Raw genomic sequence first — 21,657 nt, 5'->3', positions numbered from 1 at the left:
CAGTAAAGACTGCATAGCAGAAACATAGCCAGTCTCCTTGGTAACAAAGCCTCTTCAGTGGGTTTCACTATCTCAGCTCAGGGCAAAATATATTTTCTCCAGATCTTTGCTTAATTCTCTTCCTCAGCTTATGATTCCTGTGCCCCAGGAATTAGGTCTCAGCCCTAGCTGTGGTTCAGCCTCAGGGCAGGAAGGAGCCAGGGGGTGTAGAAACATATAAACACTTCCCTGAAAATATAATTTTTGAGTACAAAACATTCAGTATGTCTGAAGAACTGCCAGTTGGCAACACATATAGAGGCTGACAAAATCGATGCTCCACTTCACATTTATGAGTCTTCAGAAAAGAATACTACTCACCTACAACAGTGAACATATCTGAGATCATACTGGCTTTAATCTTTAGGTCCAGAGGTGCATCACTAACAGAATAAAGAAAGAAAAGAGCAATTGATAATTTTATAGGTTAAGAGAATAGCTGCCCTTAACAGCCCTCAATATAAGAGAGCTACCAAATGTCAGTGAGGAACAACACATAAAGTACATCAAATCCATGGGGGGAAAAAATCTGGGCAAAAATTCTAGACATAAAAGCCTGGTGTCAAGCTCATCCTCTGTCAGGCAGGCCTAGCTCTAAGGCGCTGACCCACTGACACTCCAACCTTTTTATTCCAGAAGGTCTTGTTTGCACAGGGTCATGAACACTGCTTTATCACTGTGGATTTTAGAGGTTCGGATTTTTAATATGCTCTTTTATGAGCATGAAAAAATAATCATTCAAATTATTTTTTACTGCTGTGATCATCAAATCACATTCACATGCAAGAGAAGGAACTTGGGTTATCTTTGCACTTTTTTAAGACTTCATTTTCCATTCTAAATCAATCTCCTTAAGATTGTGTGCTTGCAAATTAAAGCAAAAAATAATAATAATAATACAAACTGTAGCAAAGTATCACCAGAGGATACAGCAGGAACCCACATGGAAACAGAAACAACAAAGCCTCCCTGGCTTTGTTGGGAAAGTGCAGGGCCTCCCTGTGGTGATGATGCGATGCTGGCTTTGGGGTTGAGGTGTTCCCCCAGAAACCAGATTCCTCTAACCCCTTACCCTGGGGCTCTCTAACACTGTATGATGTGCATTGCCAGGAAATTTACAAAACACTGACTTAACCTAAGTATAGCGCAACATCTGAAGCGTCTGTATTATCCAGCTCTACACCTTATAATTGGGGTGAAGCCAAACCCCCATCCAACCAAGTAGTCGGTCTGTCTTTATTTGATTACTTGGCATTTTGCCAACATTTTTCATTGTTAAAAATGCAGCAGCTGGGTGGTCTCTGGCATAAATCTCTAGGGTTTTCTAGCTGTTTAGAGAAGCATATAACTAACAGAAACTCTGGCTGTAGCCACAGATAGAAGCAGAGTCTTCTCTGGTATTGGAAAATAAGTTTCTTTCCTTCTCCTAAACGATGGGTTAAAAATAATTTTTTAAAATGTCTCAAGATTTTAGACTTTAATCTAGGATGGATAACACCAGGACATGGACTGGGTAAAAGGACCAGATATTATTTACACACTCCTAGGCCCAGCTCTATACCTTTATGATATGTGTGGGTTAGAGCATGTATAAACTTTTGGTAACAAAGGAAATATATCTCATGTATTTCTTTACCCTTAGCTAAACACCTACAAAGCTTAAAAAAAGTGTGAGAGGGAATGCAGTGGAGATGAAAATGAAAGAAGCATCCCTAGAAGCCCAACAAGACAGTAAACAGAGATTGCAAATTGACTAGTAAGACAGAGGTCTATGGTTGCAATACAGACTCTGATAATATGTCACAAATCCCCTAAATTTAGAAATTCTAATCATCTCAGTCTAATAAAGAAGGAGGAGAGGGAAATCTCCTAGTGCCAAAAGAAATGACCCCCCCCCAAAAAAAAAAAGTGTTTTAGTGTTGCTTGTTGAAGGTTTGTCCTTTTCTAGTTAACGGAACAGACCACTTACCAGGCCAAAGAAGGAGAGAGATTCACTTCCAACAACCATGGCTTCAGGGTAGAATCTATGAGCACGTCAAAGCCATAGAGTTCTAGAAATACAACATAACACAATACACAAAATCATTTTCCATGTCACAACCAAACAAAGATCTGGAAACCAATCCAGTCAACTTCCATCAATGGCCTAGAAACTTGCTGAGTATCCAGAGACAGTAGATGCAGAGAACTTTCAAGTCCAAGAGAAATTAATCAAGTGTCTAGAGATAATAACGCTCCATGGTTTCCATCATCCACTCCTGACATTTCTGAGTTCTATACAGAAAGTTACCTGACTCTAAAAGTTAACAAGCATGATTCTGGTGCTGTGCAGAAGGCTAAAAAAAATGTTAGGAAAAGGAATGCAACAAGTGCATCTAATATCAATGCTGCCTTGGGCTTGTTTTGGGTTGTTCTTCTCCACCACACTCTGAAAACAGGAAAATCTACTGAAGGCATCTCTCTGGGATCTTCCCATCACACTTTTTTAAACCAAGACCTTGCTTTGGCAACCCAGGTCAAAAAAAAAAAAAAAAGCACTAAAGAAAAAGAGGTTTAAATCTATTTGTTCTTTCCCCTCTAAGGTTCCAATTCCCCTTTGAAGATAGAAAATACAATATGCCGGCCCAACATAGAAAGACAGAAGAGCAAGCAGGGAGCTAACGGCAGCCAAGCAGGACTGCGACGGCTCACGAGAAGGGAGGGAGCCAAGGATCAAATTTCCTTTGCTAATTCTTGTCCCTTAAGTCCCCAACTGTTACAAAGCCAGAACCGGAGCTGGCTCTTCTCCTGGGATGCAGGGATGACAGGCTAACTTGGAACCTTAGCTGGCAACCTTTACTCTCATTATCATTATCAACGAGGCCCTCTCCACAGTCCTCGGTATACACACAGCAAATGCATCAGACTTTCCGAAGTCCCACTCATTCTCAAACATCCCACTCTGTGTCCCTCAAATAAACTGTTTGCACACACCTTCTTTGCAAGAGAAAAGACTAGCTTCCTGACAATTCAACCAGAGGTCACAGGCCACACAGCTCACACCCATGGAAGACAACCAAGTATTTTCCAGAAATTCGTTTTGAGGTAAATTTCTTTACTTCAAGAAGAACTTCTCCATTTCTCAATCCTCTCAGACACACAGAAGAACAAATGGGAGTTTCTAAAAAGATGATGCCGAAGACTCCCTTCTGGAACACGGAAGTGTGGTGCCATGGGAATCGAGGGACCTGGGCCCTCCTCACCACACTGCCTTTCACTCCCTGCGGAGCCTGAGAGGATCATCTCTCTCCCTCATATTTATTAGCATTCTCTGGCTTCCCTTATCCTCTATCAACCACCATTTGTTGATATCTGTATGCTCAGTTAACCTATAAACAGAATTCCTACTTAAGCAACATAGATTCAGGTAGATATGCATTTTTAAATTCTCTCTCAGGAAAAGTTTTCAGGAAGGAGTTGGTTTCCATAGTACTTATTAGGATTCCATTTAATTTACAAAAATAATCACAAACTGTAAGAGAGTCTGAGACAGGATTCACCCTCATGTAACTACACCAAAATCATATATTATCAAAACTTTAAAGGTGTAAAGAAAAGAAAGCTCCTTTACCTATCTTTTTTTTTTTTTGGTAGCATACTTGTAGCTTTTATGGCCAGTACATTCTTCTGACTATTCTACCCAATCTTCCATCGTTTCCATAGAATATTCCCCCTTTAATTTGAGAAAAATCTTTCTGTGACACAGCACTAGTAAAGGCATTTAAGAGGAAAAAACTGACTACAAAAACTACAAATCCATGTCAACGTGACACAAGCAGAGAAAAGTACAATAGGCGTCTGATTCAAGAAAAACAGTCTCTTCAGTTTTTGAAAGCTGAAGCACAGGATTCAACTATTTCATAAACTGATAAGATTAACAATAACAATAATAGCTTAAGGAACAGGACAAGAATAATGACTGATGCACATATTGATCAGATTTGCAGAATCAGCCACAAATGAACACAAATTGAAATCAGAAAAACAAGCAGTAAGACCTGTTATTTAAACACCTCACAATAAGCAGTCAACATATTTATTTAACTCTTTCTCAAATTTAGAGGTAAATTCCAAGACTCTCAGTAGAAAGGCTGAGAAACCAGTAATGTGGAAAGTAAGAGAAAAAAAAAGAAAAGAAAAAAAAAACCCAAAGAGAGACACAACACCCTTTATCAGTTCAGTTCAGTTGCTCAGTTTGTCCAACTCTCTGCAACCCCATGGACTGTAGCACTCCAGGCTTCCCTGTCCATTGCCAACTCAGGTGAATAAAACCCACCAGTGCTAAATGATCTCAAAATCAACTCTGAACCTAACCAACATCTGTACCCAGAGATATACAGATGTGTGACAGCATCGTAGCACACTGCAAAGCCCAGGTCACCTGAGAGGCTAGAGCTGGAGGAGAGGACTGGGGTGGCAGAGAGCACTTGTATCAGGCTTATCTCTTACAGCAATCAATTCAACTTAATCAAAACCATTTGCTTCCTTGGCAGGCTACGAGAGTCCTTATAGCAAATCTTTTAACTTAGGCTTAGTCTTTTCTCTGGACATTACAGATTTTAAAAGGTAAAAAGCATCAATAAGTTGCACTGAGAATATTAAACTTCCTCACCTTTTGATGTAAGCATTAATAAGTTGCACTGAGAATATTAAACTTCCTCACCTTTTGATGCATGTTTTAGCAGCAGTGCCTACAATTTGAAAAAACTCAGTTATCCATGACATACACCAGTGTTCCTGTCATTAAAAGGTGCAGGCAAGCTAGGCTTCTCCAGTGCTGAGAGCTAACTTTCTTGGTTCCTCTGTGTTGTCTCCATCGTGACCGAAAAACAAGTATCTTCAAAGAACTGTTGCTAGCACCTTACTCAACAATGTTTCCCCAAGAAAATTTTCCTTGGAGAGGTACAGTTCCTTTAACCCCAGCCAAAACAAAACAAACTTGCAAACCTGACTGGTGCATGGTAAGAAGCAGCCTGACTCTAGCTCACATTTTACATTAGCGCCCTTATCCCCCTATTTCTTTCAAGCAGTTTCTTAGAAAGCAATCTACACTTAGCTGCATTCATTTCTTAATGCCTGTTGACTCTCCCATCCAGAGCAATTTGCTTCTGTTGCCATTCTGTAATAACTGACTGTTCTCACTATGATCCCAAAGACCACCTTGTTGCTTTACGCCCAAGCACCTGAAAACTGCTGACCACCCCTTACTTATTGGAACCTTCCTCTCCCTGGTTCCAGGACACTGCTCTCATCTGACTGTCCTCCTCCTTTCTCTGTGTCCTCCGTTCCTTCTCTTTGCCCAGCTAGTCACTAGTAGGTTTGCTCAGGGTGGCATCTTCAGCTCTCTTCCCTTCTCAGTTCTACTGCTCTTCTTGGCTGCTCTCATACATTCTCGTAGCTGCAATTAATATTACGGTGATGACATTCAAATCTCTGTCTTTAATCCAGGGTCTCCCGGACAGCAAATCCATAAATCCAAATGCCGTCCAGACAGCTTCACTAGGATATCCCACAGGTACTCGATGTTCAACAAAACACAGCTCGATATCTTCTCCCAAAACTTTGTTTGCTTCCCACTGTTCTTCATCTTGGAAAACCCCACACACTAGTCACCTATGCTAACGACACTCTTCACCACCTGCCAAATCCAACACATTATCATATCTCTTTCTCTGTTTCTCTTTAGTCTATTTTCTATATTCCCCTTTGAGGTAAAATTTACATATTTAATGAAATGGACAGATCTTAAGTGTGCTATTTGATGAGTCTTGTTACATCCATTAAACTCACACTCGTATCAACACACACAGAACACTTCCATCACCCCAGAAAGATCCCTCATGCCCCTTCCTGGTAAATACCCTGCTCCCTGTTGCCACACCACCAGAAACTATTATTCTTATTTATTATACCAGGGATCAGTTTTGCCTATTCTAGAGTTTCATATAAATGGATGCACTCTTTTGAGTCTGACTTTTCTCATTTAGTATCCTTTTGAGGTTCAGCCGTCTATCATTATTTCTTATTTGAAGACAGGTTTACTGAGGTGTAATTTACACACAATAAAGTTCACCCTTTTGAATTATAGTTTGATGAATTTTGATAAATGTATGGTTACTCACCATCACCAATATGTAGAACAATTCTATCACAAATGTTCCCTTTGTCCCTTTGCAGTCAATCCTCTCTCCCGGTCCACTGGCAATCATGATCTGATTTCTGCCTTTTCCAAAAGTCAAATAAATGGAATCACAAAGTACGTAGCCTTCTGAGAGTGGCTTCTTTCACTTAGCACTGTGCGTGTGAGATTTATCTATGTCATCACAATGTCAATAATGTCATTCATTCCTTCTACTGCTCAGTAGTATTCCATTTTATAGACCACAATTTGTTTATCTAGTCAACGGCTGATAGACATCTGGGCTGCTTCCAATTTTTGGCGACTATAAATAAAACTGCTATGCACATTCGTGTAAAGCTATCTGCATGAACATACGGTCTCATTTTTCTTGGGTAGATACCTAGGAATGGGAGTGCTGGGCCATGTGGCTAAGTGTATACTGTCACTGTGTTCCTCCTACTGCCAAATCACTTCCCCAGCACTAGTCTCTCCCTATTGTAGTCCATTCTCCACGTGGCCACCAGAATTATGTTCTAAGACACAAATCTAACAGTCAGACGGAGAGACAGGCAGTGAATCAGCGCAGCAATAGACTCTAACGTCAGGCTGGTTCCTGGAGGCCTATAGTCACTTCATGGGGCTTTCTGGGCAGCTCAGTAGTAAAGAATCCATCTGCAGTGCAGGAGGATCTAGGAGACACTGGTTCAATCCCTGCGTTGGGAAGATCCCCTGGAGGAGGGCACGGCAACCCACTCAAGTATTCTTGCCTGGAGCATCCCAAGGACAGAGGAGCCTGGCGGGCTACAGTCTACAGGGTTGCAAAGACTTGAACACGACTGAAGCGACTGAACAACAACACAATGATGTTATACAGTATTCCCTCTGTTATAATTCTGTCATCCAAAGCTTTGGGTCAAGTCATGATAAAAGTTAAAGGAAAAACAGTAATCCTGTTTTTCCACTGCTCAAAAAACTCCATAGCTGGCTACTGTCTACAGGATGAATTTATACATGCCAGTGCTTTATAAGGAGCAGGAAATGGCAACCCACTCCAGTATTCTTGCCAGGATGATGCCATGGACAGAGAAGCCTGGAAGGCTACAGTCCCTGGGGTTGCAAAGAGTTGGACAGGACTGAGTGACTGAGCGTAGTGCCCTAAACTACTTCTATAACCTCGTCTCTCACTACCTAATCCAACTCGGGCTACAGCTAGTCACACTGAACTTTTCATTTCAAAACATCCCACTTCCTGTCATGACACTGCATTCTGCATGTCATATTCCCTCCGCTAGGAATGGCTTTCTCTGGCGCCCCAAGGCACAGAGCTGCTGACTCCTTGTGTATTCCAAGGAGTCACTCTACTACTTGTCCTGAAATGTGTCGTTTCATGGCTGCTTATCTCCACCGCTCGAGGGCAGAGGTCATGTCTCATTCACTGCTCTATACCAAACAGCCTGTACTATACAAAGCACACAGGAAGCGATCAAGAAATACTGATTTTAAAAAAAGAAGAAAAAAAATTTTTTTTACTGTAAAACACTACAATTTTTGAGAAAGACAAAATAATTTGCAGCTGCTTCCTAAAAGTAACCCGAACCAGAAGACTTAATACTCATAATAAAGTCACCAATTACAAAGAAATAGGAGAAATTCTAATTAAAAATTTTATATATTAAGGAGAAATTTAATAAAAAGCAGCTTATAATGGGAGGAGGAAAAAAAAAAAGATTTAACAGAGAAAATAACAGTGCATCCAAGTCCTAAGAGATTTCTAAACATGTCATACCATTAGTTCTGGAAATCAACCTACTAACGCTCCCCAGAAAAAAAGTCCTAGCTGAAGCTGTAATCCTTGAAATTGGAAAGTGCTGACATTAGCCAGTGCTTGCTGTCAGTCAAATGCTATTGTATAAAGGAAATTCTTTTCACCTTGGCTTTGGATTGGAATTAAAAAATCTAAGAAGGAAGACTCTATCTGGGGTCCAGCAGGAAAATTTGGGGGAAAAAAACCATACGAGAATCCCACAGAAAAATGAACTAAATAAAAGAAAAAGCCCAGAGCCAATTTGTGAACTAGTCCAATAAGTCACCATGGTATCTGGCTACCATATGCAGAGGTGGCCTTGAAGGGAACATCCAGAAGGCGGCATTACGGTAAAGAATCTGCCTGCCAATGGAGGAGATGCAAGGGATGTGGGTTTGATCCCTGGGTTGGGAAGATGCCCTGGAGTAGGAAATGGCAGCCCATTCCAGTATTCTGGGCTGGAAAATTCCATGGACAAAGGAGCCTGGCGGGCGACAGTCCACAGGGTCACAAACAGCTGGACGCGACCAAGCATGCGCGCACGTACACACGTACTGTTGATTAGAACAGAAAGAGGCCTTTTTTAGGCCTGATCTGCTAAAAAGGATGATATCATTTTTCCTGAGATCTAGTTACAGGAGAGCAGAGGGAGAATCCAGGATATGAGGCATGCCAAAAATGGCTGGACGCACCAGAACTTGTATTTATGTGGGTGGAGAGTGAGCCAGAGAGACCTGGCTTTCAAACTTGGCTTTGCCATTTATTAACAGCATGACCTGGGACAAATTATTTAACCTCTCTGAATCTTTTTTCCTTGTCTATAAAACATGAGTAATAAATACCAACAAAACTGTTATGAGGACTAAAGGAAATAGCCAATGAAGTGCGCCTGACAAACAGTAGGTACTTTCTTCTAAGTCCCTTCTACAGTAAACTTCCCTTCCCATCTAAACAGAAGCATTTGATTAGCCAGAAAAGAATATTATCTCAAAAAGTGAACTGTTTGATGACTTCCATTATTCTTTTTATTGGTCAAGTCGTTTACATTATAAAATGTATGCTGCCCACTGTCAGTCCTTCAGCAAATATTTATGACCAGCCCTACTTTAAGAATGTCAGTTTAGGGGTTTCCCTGGTGGTCCAGTGGTTAAAAAAATCTGCCTTGCAATGCAGGGGACATGAGTTCAATCCCTGGTCCAGGAAGATCCCACATGCCACAGAGTCACTTAAGTCTGTGAGTCATAGCTACTGAGCCTGCCCACCTAGAGCCCATGCTCAGCAACAAGAGACACCCACGCGCTGCAACTAGAGAGTAGGCCCCAGTCTCTGTAACTGGAGATGGCCCGAGCAGCTGTGAAGGCCCGGCGCAGCCAAAAATGAATACATTTTGAAAAAGAAGAAAAAGAAGAACGTCAGCATAATTACCCTGTGAAATAGTCTTAAACAATATCAATAAAAGGCCAAACCAGCATACACTCCACAAAATAGGATATATTGAACATGGTGGTGGTGGTTTAGCTGCTAAGTCGTGTCTGACTCTTGTGATACCATGGATTGTAGCCTGCCAGGTTCTTCTGTCCATGGGATTCTCCAGGAAAGAATACTGCAGTGGGCTGCCATCTCCTTCTCCAGAGGATCTTTCCCACTCAGGAACTGAACTCAGGTCTCCTGCATTGCAGGCAGATTCTTTACTGACTGAGCTATGAGGGAAGTCCTTATATTGAGCACAGTTTGTCCTGAACAACAAAATCACCAGTCTCTGACCTAAATGAGGCCAGTCTGATCAATTCTACAAGTGGCAGGACAGCTGGTTCATACACTCTCAGGCTAGAGGACTGGGGTCATAACTTGTTACTTCAGCCATCCTCATACACATAGATGAAACCACTGTCAGCAGCAGGATCTTTAAAGGATAGCTAACATCCTGTTGTTTTTGGCTGCTTTTCTCCAACTGCTCAAAAAAAAAATTAAAAAAGAAAAAAAAGCTGTTCTCATAGCCAGTTATCTCACATTGCCAATTTCCTAAGCATATTTAAAGGGTTGCTGTTTAAGCATATATTTCACATGGTACCACATTTTCAAAATCTTGAATGCAGCAAATATTAAGACTGTCAAAAGCTTGTTTTGTTGGGAGAGGCATCAAAAATCCTATTGACCATGATGACTTGATTGCCAAAACTCCTCTTCTGACCCCTTTTCTCTTAAGCTGAGTTTCTTTCATTTGAGTTCTCCAATTCACTAGCATTAGGGGGAAGGGACTTAATTTCTCAGGGCCCCAATTTCTTTATTCAGACTAATTATTCTCTGAGGTCCTTTCCAGATGTACAAATTTATTAAAAGGCACCAAGTGGCTAAGTTTCTGGTAGCTTATAAAGGTTCCTAAGTCTACTTTTAAATTCTATTAACACAATGCAGGTATTTGTGTATACTGTCTCGTGTAATATTTGGTTTGATTAAACCACCACCTTATCATCTACCCCTTGAACATAGCAGGAACTGAGAAAAGTTAACTGCGTAAGTAAACAAAGGAATGGGAATATTGAAGATACCTAGAAATGTTGTTGGACCTACTACAAGCGGTAGGTTGGGGAAAAAAATCAAAGGCCCGAAACACCTGGATACCAATGGAGCACTCCTGGCAAGGAATCGCATAATGTGGAAGGGCAGAAACAACCACCAAAAGAATATAGTGAACCCCATCACCCGACTATTGGCTTCCTCTAAAACACCAATGGCCTGTTCAAGCCAAATTCTTCTGGGAAGCTCTCAATTCCTGTTTACTCTAAAACAAATGAAAAAGAGAAGGGGGAAAAAAAAAAACAGATTATTCCTTGTAACTTAAACCCCAGGGGAGGTTGGGAACCAGTGGGAGGCAGAGAGATTCACACAAATACACACACGTATACAAAATCATTTCTGATGGGGGGAGGTTAATAAGATACACAAAATCCCAGGGCTGACAGGAAGTGGAATTAGAACCACAAAAGCCAAGAAGATAGTCAACAGTTTAAAAAACTCCAGATGCACTCAGTTTATTAAAACTGAACACAAGCAGGGAGCCAGGAAGGAGACCCATGGCTGATGAAACAGTCTTACAGGGTATTTCACTGAGTCAGAGAAAGTCACTGCTCATTGCTCATCAGAACTTCCAATGCCATTAAAATCAAGAAATTCTTAAGCTTCCAAAAGGCAATCAGGTAATGAAATAAAATAGAAAACATTCAGAAGAGCTTTTGATGATTTCTAGAACAAAGATTTTCACACTAAGAGCTACTAGAAATTTACTCTCATAGAAAAGCCACGTGGATATGGAAAAGAAATACTTATCGTTTTAATCTAATAAGGTGTTTGCAGTTGGAATTATATTTCCCATGCCCCCTCCTCAAAAAGTCTGCAATAATTCTAAGAGCTCTAGGTCCTGACTACACCAGATCCACTGGGAAGCCTACTGTCAGGCCACCAACAAGGCAATTAAAGCAAGAACCAACCATTCATTCAACAAACATTTTCCAGACATTCAACAGCAAAAAAATGCTGCTGTGCACAGAAGGAGCAACAGCAATGGAGACGTTGTTGTTGCCATCTTCAGGGAGACAGACATGTAAATGAGAACTAGAGGACGTGAAGGGGCTGCTGAAGACTGAACAGGAGACTTGGGTCAGGGAGGCTAACTGGGGGAAGCCTTGGGGAAAACATCACCAAAGACGTGGTGCTTGACTTCATCTTGAAAGAAGTCAGTCATCTTTCCGGTAAAGTAACAGGAGAAAGATATTTCAGGCATAGGATAAAAGCAGGTGCAAAGGCAGAGGGTGAGGATAGGAGCCACAAAGGCCAGGCAGATGGTAAAAGATTTGGTTCAGCAGAAACAGAGATGGAGGGGAAGGGGAGACATGGTGACTACTAAGAAGCTAAGCTCAGCGGCTACTGATTGGAAGAGAACACAGAGGACCATGTACAGAGCAGCAAGAGCGGGGAGGCGCGGCAGGGCACTTGGCTGGGCCAGGATTCCTGGAGGGGGCACGTCAAGTCGAGTCTCAAGATACAAACAGGAGCTGCAGGGCCGACAGGAGCGGTGTCTTCTAGCTGGACAGCGGCACTTATGCAGAGGCCCAAGGGAATGGAGTCCTCGGGGGCCCCACTGGCTTCTGAGGTGTAAGCGGGGAAATGATACTCCAGAAAAGTCGGCTGCAGTCAGATCCTTAGAGACTTCAAAGCCCTACCAAGTTTCTATTCGTAAGTTAGGTCTAGGGAGCTGCTAAAGGATTTTAGGAGACATGAACATATTTGCATTTTAAAAGAGATACACAGACATCGTAACCTCTTCTTTTCCTACGTAATTTTAGGTCCTAGTTTATCTACCATCTTCTATTCAGAGTCTCAATTTGTATTCCCTTTATTGAATGCCCCTCAAGGACAGACTGCTATGATAATCTAATATTAAAGAGATCAAGAATTATAATGCCTAATTATAAAAATAACAAAGAAACATTTTTATGGAGTACAAATTAAGGGCCGACAAGTGCCAAGTGCTTTGCACACATCATCTTATTTGATCTCAGGGTACTCTCAGAAGGTAGGTGCCCTCAGTATTGCCGTTTTACAATTGAGGAAACAGGATTAGAGTAACTTGCTGAAAATCAGAAGGGGTGTAGATGGGTCTCAAACTAAGTGTGTCAGGCTCTAACACCCATGTGTTTTACTCTGGTATCCTGTCTCTGAAGCAAGCTGGGACTCTCATAGTTTTACTACTGTATTCCTTTAATTATCCGCCCCATCAATGAGCCTACTGTGTTGCACTAACGCAGCCTGCCACCTGCTGAAAGTCTGTGTGACTGCACAGACACTCATACCAGCCTTCACTAAGGAGTCACAGCTGCACAGACAGCAAGTGGGTACAGGCACCCACAGTGCCACAGTCACAGCTGGAGGGTCAGTGGGCAACAGGCTCCCGGTCTGGTAGCTGTGACCTGCTTCCTGCTCCTTCTCTGTGCAATCTGGGAATTAAGGCTGGGAGGGGAGGGGTGGAGGAGGAGAGAGGGAAGAAAGAAGGGGTGGGGAGGGGTGGGGGGGAACTCACTAGAAAGAAGACTAAAACAAAGAGGAGGAGTCATTGGAAAATGGGAGAAAGTACATACTGGTACCAGCCAGAGCTTCTTGGAACAGTTCCCAGTCTGGCTGCCAAAGAGCTCTGGAATATATTTGTTAGAGCTGGATTCCTGTACAGTCCGTTGCAGACTTTTTCTGATTGCACTCTGACAAAGAGACCCACACTTTTAGTTCCAATCCCTGCTTCCCACACAGAAAGCCGGTTAGTCCTCAGGGGACCTCCAACTAAGCTCACCACTGGCCTCTTCATATGCTACGTGAGTTTAGAAAAGAAAGAAAAGTCCACCACACACCTTTGACTCCTGTAGAATCACTAAGCCGCTCTACCCCGGGATCCCATCCCAACTTCCCGAGCCCCTTTTCACAAAATACGTTAAGCTTCTTGAGTCTCCTTACCAAAACAACTGCTCCGATGAGGAACAAAGGTTTTACAGGCTGTGGCAATAGCCAGTTCAGCAGAGATTATAGTCTTAATGATCAGGTCCTCTACATGGGCCATCAGTGCTACAAAGGAAAAAAAGAAAAAACACTATAATGCACGGATTAGGATTGGATTCCAGAACACAGTGTAATTATAAAAGCACACGTGCTCATTCAAAGAAGTCTCCACGTGGCATATGAATGCTGCTCCATGTGAATGGTGCTCCAGGACAAGGCATGCATGTGAACAGAGGGACGCAGGCAAGAATGGAGGTCCTGGGGGATGCACTCAAGTGGCCTCCAACGACAAGAGACAGACTGGAAAAGGAGTCTTGCCCTCTTCTTATTCTCCTCTCACCCTGCCCTTTGTGGACTGAATCAGGCCTGCAGGCACAGTTTCTCATTCTGCTCAAGGCTCAGCGATAGTGTCCACTTTGCTTCAGAGCCCTTGTACTCAAATTTGACCCTGTCCAATCTCTAATTCAACAACATGAATCAGAGAGACTGCCTGAGGAAAATCTGAACTCAGGGCCAATACAGAGATAAGACAATTTGTTATATCAATCTAAAAAGCTGACAGTAGTTTAGTGAGAGCACTTTGATAGTCAAGAAGGAATATCTCACTAAAGACCTAGGAAAAAGTTGTCTTCCAAACTAGAAACAAGAAAAGGGATTTGGGGAGCCACGATAAGTAAGCCCGTTGTTCTCTGTCTTGTAAAGGGCAGGAAAAATCAGCACTAAGAACCATGATCCCATTAGACATCTATCTCAGCGACACTTTCAGAAGTAGAGAGAAAGACTCCTGGTAAGAGACAATAGTAAAGCGACGCAGGGAGAGAAGTCAGGAAGGAACAGGCCCGGCACTCACCAGTTGTGTCTCTGCCTTCTTGTTTCAGATACCGGAGCATAGCACTCATGCTCCACTTGTTCCCATAATCCTCCACTTCCGGGTCATCACAACTAAAACAGATTCATGGATCAAGGTCACACAGGCAACTAGGCCTGCCTCTAGAAATAAGAGTTTTCAAATAGCATTCTTTCCTTGTAAGTCTTTAGAAAAATCTTCCCTTTACTGACTTCCATTCACCCATTTCTTTTTCTTGGCCCTTTTTTGTCATATCTGCCCTTGTACCAGTTTCTTCCATCAAAATGAAAATGCATATATTAATAGCTCACCTTAATGAAGGAGGCTGGGGAAAAAGAAGGCAAAATCCTCCTTAACTAAACATGATGCATCATGAATGAGTAGAACAAATTTGTGAATGTGAACAAACTTAAGAATGGTCACAATGCATTAAATAGACTGAAATGGTTTGGGATACTAACCTGGCCTTTGAGGTAAACGTCACATGTGCCCACAAAACAACCTCTAATGCCATTTTCAGACCAGAACTGAGTCTCTTGGGCTAGTGAGCTAATCTTGTGTAGCATTTTAATGAGCTAACCCCAAACGGAACTGTGTTGGCATCTGAAGCAAGCTCCCTTCTGTCAAGTGGTAGACATGGCTTTTTTGGAGACTTTTTGAGGTATCACCCAAGGAAGAACTCTCCAGGGCGACAACTGAAGCAATGAAGTACACCACTGCTACAGCCATAAACAGGGTACATTCCCAGACTGCTGGAAGGGTTTTGCAATCTGAAACCTGTATTTTACAGCTGCCCCCTTACTCCCCACCATCAGCCCTCAACCTACCGGTTGCATCTTTGCCCATCTTCCAAAGTCCAGGATATTGTACCTTCCACCAATTCCAAGCACTGGTCACAGGATACTCAGTGAAATCTATACAGCTCTGGCAACTATGCCATCACTTCCAGATTCCTTTCTTTCCTTGGACCTTCTAGGGACCTATTTTTAGTCTCAGTAGAAAGTAACTGTTTGGGTTTCTTTTTTATTTTTCCATTTTCTGGCAAAATTATCAGGATGAAAGAAAACAGAGCAGAAAGAATATTTCCACACAGCTGGGCTGGTACTCTGTTCCACTGAATCTTTTTCTGAGATGGCCTCATTTCTTTTCTTATTTAATTTATTCCTAACATTTTTCCCCTGATCATAAAAATGTTTTAGAAAAACTTAGGAAATACATAAAAGCACAGAGAAGACGACAGATATCCTCCACCCATAATCCCATCCATTACAGTTAAGGACTATTCACATTTTTAAATTTATCCTTCCAGTTTTCCTCTCTCCCCCACACTCCCTCAAGGCGGGAGCGGGGGAATCAGCTTTAGTTATCCTATGTATAAGAAGGATACGATCCTATCCTTTCACAAAAGAAGTGAAATTGCACGCACTGTACAGTAACCTGCTTCTTCCCCCAGACAATGTACAGGGATGAACATTCTTGTCTCTCAGCCTGTGTGCATACCCTTTGTTATTTCTTAAGGTTAAGTTCCTAGAAATAGAATTGCTGGGTCAAAGGGCACAGTATTTTTGAAGCTTTTGATACATTTCGCCAAGTGCTGAAATGACCTAACTTCTTGGCTTCTAAAAAGTTCCATATGCCTAGAAAATTCCCACCTCTAAGTCAAGTGACGGAACTTAACAATGAGGAAGATGAAACTTGGGAAGGTAGGCATATTTTGGTGGAGAAAGGGGAGGACACTGTGGCCGGGCAATCGATGGAGAAGCCATAGCAGGTGAGCCTCAAAACTGCACGAAACGACTCTAACAGCTCTACTCTCGGTTACACGGATATAAAGGTGAAGTTCTCCTCCAGTGCAATGGGGCGACTTTGCACTTCTCCAGCACCTGCCTCTGAGCTGACCTCCCTGGCTCCTAGCTCAGGCACAGTCAGTACCTGACATAGTCTCCGCTCTTCTTATTCACACTGTAATTGGTCAGGTGCATGAACTGGTTCCGAATGTTCTTGGCTCCTTGGTCATATCGCACGGTTGCAAACCTGATAAAGGAGACACAGGTTAAATATCAGCAATAGGGCTTCAATAAAACATAGGGCCAATGAGATATTAATACAGAGAGAGTGGCATCTGCTCAAACACTGAGTGCTTATTAAGTGCCAACTCCCATGCTAAGTGTTTCATGTATAACATCAAATATAATTCAACCATTAAAGCAGTTCTTTGAAGTAGGGACTAGAATGTGTAACTTTTTTGATATGAACATTAAAATATGACTTGGAAGATTAAGTAACTTGCCCCAAATCACACTGACTCCAAAATCCATGTTCTTAACCATGGATGTTTTCTGATATAAAATCTCAGTCTGATAGGAAGGATTAAAGTGAAAATAAACTTATTCACAATCAGGGAAACTGTGTATAGGATGCTACAGATGACAGCACATTAGCTGGTCAAAAAGCACTTGAGTGTCTATACAATAGTACCTGGTACTAAGGCATTCTATGGAAAATATTATGCCAAAAGAAAAAAAAGGACAGCATAATAATATATAGACTTAGAACTCAGAGCCACAGGGAAAAAAGAAAAAGATCTATAAAATTAAGAAAATAATGGCAGCATTAATAGCATACAAAGGCTAGGTCTACAGAATGGCATAAATGTAAGCAGAGTGGATTAATTCCTGAATTTGGAATGAAGGCAAAAAGAGGGATTAAACATGGAGTCCACTGAAAACAGAGCAGCAATCTGATATTCTGGACTGTTGTCAAAAGAAGACCAAAGTATAAAATATATGTGCCTCTGAAGGAAGTAGCCAAGGAGAGAGAAAACTTTCCAGTGATGCTCAACATCAACAAAAGGACACTCGAGTTGAATGGTTATGGTAAATATCATCCTCTGTTTACATACCACTCTAACCGTATCACCCCCTTCACTAAAGCAGTTGTCCCAAGAGGCACATCCAAGCGTGTGAAAAAAAATCCTGGAAGGCCGCAAGTTTATTTTCATATGATTTGCAAATTATTTACATGTGCTTACTCAGACTATGAAGTCAATATGAATTTTTACCACATTAAAGGACAGCATTTAAAATTTCTCTTTTCCTCTATTTCTTCTCACTCACTCACTATCTCTGTCCCTTAATTCCCCGTACTAGAAATATACAAGAGCCAAAAGAGAAGAGTGGAAAAACGACAAACCCTCAGAACTAAAATAAACAAACATGAGGCCAGGAAGAAGGATGTGGACAAAGAGAAAATGTTGACCAGGCATGCACAGCTAAGGAACAAGTCTGACTGCATGAGAAGGACCTCAGATTTTCCAGAAACTTCCGGCAGTTATCACTTAACTTCAGCCACGTCATTCTATGGTGAGTAAACCTTACCTATATATCCCCACCTTCCTTCTTCAGAGATTCTTCAATGAAGAGGGAACCAGTCATTCTCTGAATTCTTGTGCAATGTGAGGGGGGCCCATGCAGGCCCTGCAGAGGCAGCCTGCCTCAACCAGACATTACCTCACAGAGACATACCTCCTGCCATCTCTCCCCCAAAATAATGATTTAGAAGGAGGAAAAAAGGTTCTGCTTCAGAGAAAGAGGTTTTTCACCTCTTCTAAATTCAAGTATCTGATCTAATTTGGTCAACAATGTGAAAAGATTGGCAAAGGCCTGGCAGTTAACCGTAAATTGGTGCCCAACACATCTGTTGTCCCTACACTCCTTTTTTCCATAGGACTACATATCTAAAAAAAAAGTTTTCTTCTTCTTCCTAGTCTTCCTTTTTGCTGGAGCATTTATTTTCTAAAACTCAGCAAGGACAAGATTATTTATGTTACAGTTCTACGGAGCATAAGCAGAAGTAAGAATAAGAGAAAACACAAACGAAAAACCTGAACCCAATGGAAAAGTCACCCAAAAGGGCAAAAGTGCTACTTTCTTTATCTCAGTCAGCTGAACAAGGGAAGACCAGGGAGAGGAAAGGCAGGTGCACGTGACCTGTGTCCTCCTGCCCCAGGAGGTTCTTAGGGTCCTCACTAAAACAGGATGAAACAGACCCTGTTCATCTCTGATAACCATTTTCCCACATTTTCCTCTTATTTCTAGCCCAAAGGTCCCACTAATTTCAGATCTGGCCTACTACCCAAGTTCTGGTTAACCTACAAAGATTGTTTTTCGTTTTAAAACTTGAATAACTCGGCCATCATTTAAAATTGAGACCTTTCTTCCTCAAGCCCAGTGGCAGGCAGGGCCCACGTGAGGAAGATGGTGGACAGGATGGGAAGGCAGCCCAGAGGCAATACAAGGAGGTTATCTAAGCAGGGTGGTGGCCCCACAGGGGTCAAAGTTCACTCAGGGAGGGCATCTGAATGGGGTGGTAACAGGAAGGCTGGAGATTGGCTACATATGAGGGAACTGAGTAAATACATGTGTGGAAGATAACAGAAGTCAGATTCCTCATTGTTGGAAAAAAAGGCAAAAAATACAGAAAGGGAGAAAACGAGCACAAATCTGGTAGTTTTGAGGTAAAATTGGAGGTGTTCACCTGACCTCTTGCTCTTCAATACAGAGATATAGGAAAAAAACAAAGATGTAAATGTCTATGTATGTGTACATGTAGGTATATCTATACACATATTTCCTAGGTCTGTCCATTGCACGAACCTAAGAGTAGACATAGCTCAGAACAGTGAGCATATCTAGCACCTGCATCTGGATTTCCAAATACTATCCTCCATTAAGGGGCTGCTCAGATGGCTCAGTGGTAAAGAATCTGCTCGCTAATACAGGAGTCGCAGTTAGACATGAGTTTGATCCCTGGGTGGGGAAGACCCTGTGGAGGAGGAAAATGGCAACCCACTCCAATATTCGTGCAAGGATAATCCCATGGATAGAGGCCCCGGGCGGGCTACAGTACGTGGGGTCTCAAAGAGTCAGACATGACTGAGCATGCACACACCTAATCCTCCATTAAAAGCAACCATTGCTCCTTGGAGATAATGGTTGATTCAGGTCTGGGCAGAGAAAGAAGATGAGCCTGAAATATCTTGTGCTTAAAGAATGAGGGGACATGTCAAAAGAACACCAAAGTCAGCTTATAGGAGCTTCCACTGGCCAAATCTGGAGCAATTTGAGCATCAAAATAAATCATGAGAGTAAAGGATTATAACCCATTAAGTCCACATTGGTGTATATAAACAAATGAATAAATGAATAGGATGGAGAGAAAACTCTTCCTGGGGCTAAAATGCCAAATAATACAAGTAAAAGTATGATGGGATTAGAAATTCATCACTGGACAACCATCACAGTAATCATTCATTCAAGCAAGAAACATCAATGAATATTAAAATTGGGTGAAAATGTGATGAGGAATGACATTTTACATGGTCTCAAAGCATCTCTTCATAAGATACTAATATATATCAATTACAGGGGGAAAACAAAGCAATTTTACAGTGGAGAAATCTGCCAGATGTTGTCCTAAGTGTCAAACACCACTAAATAACTGTCATATACCATCAGATTTAATGCAGTGAGAACATGGCATCACTTCTGTGACATTCTGGCCAAAAATATATAGGCTGAGTCTAATTATGAAAAAATAACAGACAAACCCAAATTGAAGGCCATGCTACAGAAAGATCGGCCTAAATCTTCAAAAATGCTAGTCATGAAAGTCAAGGAAAGGCAGAGTACACACTCCAGATCAAAGAAGACTAAAGGGATGCGGCAGCTAAATATAATATGTGATCCTGAGTTTGGACCCTTGTATTATAAAGATAACTATCAGGACAATTGGCCAAGTTTGAATGGGGTTCTCAGAAGAAAGGGAAAAGGCAGTTCTTCATACTATTTTTACAGTTTTTCTATAACATCAAAATGGCTTCAGAATTAAAAGTCTAAAAACTTTTAATTTTTTCAACAAAAATAAGTTTCTCTTATTTTTAATAATAGTAATAAAACCTAGATTTTTTAACACCCCCTAAACAGCCAGAAGATTTGGCAATACCACCTGTTCTAGTCCATTCAGGCTGCCATAACAAAATACCATAAACTGCATTAACTGTGAAGCTTATAAACAACAGAAATTTATTTCCATTGGCTGGAAGTCCAGGGTCCAGATGCAGGCAGACAGACAGCACCTTCCTGTTATATCCTCACTAGGTGGAAGGGGTAAAGAATCTCTCCAGGACCTTTTTTATAAAAGGGCACTAACCATATTCATGAGGGCTTCACCCTCATGACCTAATCCCTGCCAAAGCCCCCACCTCCTAATACCTTGGAGGGGAGGGGTTAGGATTCCAACATATGAACTTAGGAGACCACATTCAGACCACAGTGCCAGCACCACCACACATCAGTTACTTACTGCCATGAACAAACAGTAACGGCCCTTCAGGAGGGACGTGTGACCCACTGTTCTCCAGTCTCCAGCCAGCCCACTTATTCAGTGAATGTCCTTGTAAGCATTCTGGTCTGTGACTTCTGATTTAGATTTTTACATATCAAACTTCACTCTATTTAGGTCTGAAAGCTTCAACAAGTTTCTTTACTAGAATTAAACCACCCTACTAGATGGGTACCCTAGATGGGCTTCCCTGGGGGCTCAGAATCCTCCTGCCCATGCAGGAATCATAGGAGACGCAGGTTTGATCCCTGACTTCGGAAGATCCCCTGGAGAAGGAAATGGCAACCCACTGCAGTATTCTTGCCTGGGAAATCCCATGGACAGAGGAGCCTGGCAAAGAGTTGGACATGACTTAGCAAATAAACAACAACTTTATAAATACTTCTCTCCTAATACATACTGAAATTTACATCATGAATTAAGTCTTGGGCCTTCCTCTTAATGAAATCAAAATTTAGGAATAGTTCTCAAGACAGAACTTGGAGAAGGAAATGGCAACCCCACTCCAGTATTCTTGCCTGGGGAATCCCATGGACAGAGAGAGAAGCCTGGCAGGCTACAGTCCATGGGGCTGCAAGAGTCGGATATGACTTAGCAACTAAACCACCATCTCAAGACAGAATTTCATAGCCTTGACCTTTAAACCAAAATAAAGAAAGAGTAGAAAACAAAAAGGGAGACAGTGGGGTAGGGGGATGTCTGCTTTCTTTGCCAAATCTGAAACCCTGGTACTATTTCACAGCCTACTGATGAATAGAGAACTATATGCCCTTTTCTCTCTTTTTTATTTTGTGACACTAAAACATATATCATCTTTATTCTGACAATGCATTCTTAAATAAAAAACACTTCCTTTTTGCT

At 41.8% G+C, this 21,657-nt stretch overlaps 1 protein-coding gene across 36 annotated transcripts in view; it reads right to left on the bottom strand.

Annotated features, from left to right (window-relative positions):
- TTLL5 (tubulin tyrosine ligase like 5) overlaps positions 1–21,657 on the bottom strand; it is a 313,391-nt gene that overhangs the window by 248,412 nt on the left and 43,322 nt on the right. For all 36 annotated transcript variants that reach the window (XM_069597094.1, XM_069597088.1, XM_069597100.1 and 33 more), the window contains exons 10-14: positions 16,327–16,428; positions 14,398–14,489; positions 13,506–13,613; positions 2,009–2,090; positions 361–422 (exon numbers count right to left, since the gene is read on the bottom strand). In XM_069597094.1, coding sequence (XP_069453195.1) covers positions 361–422; positions 2,009–2,090; positions 13,506–13,613; positions 14,398–14,489; positions 16,327–16,428 — 446 coding nt within the window. The remainder of the gene's footprint in view (positions 1–360; positions 423–2,008; positions 2,091–13,505; positions 13,614–14,397; positions 14,490–16,326; positions 16,429–21,657) is intronic.

This window comes from Ovis canadensis, chromosome 7 (assembly GCF_042477335.2).
Source record: "Ovis canadensis isolate MfBH-ARS-UI-01 breed Bighorn chromosome 7, ARS-UI_OviCan_v2, whole genome shotgun sequence".
Lineage (NCBI taxonomy): Eukaryota > Metazoa > Chordata > Mammalia > Artiodactyla > Bovidae > Ovis > Ovis canadensis.
The sequence above is the reverse complement of the archived record's forward strand: the minus strand, read 5'-3'. Positions and strand labels throughout refer to the sequence as shown.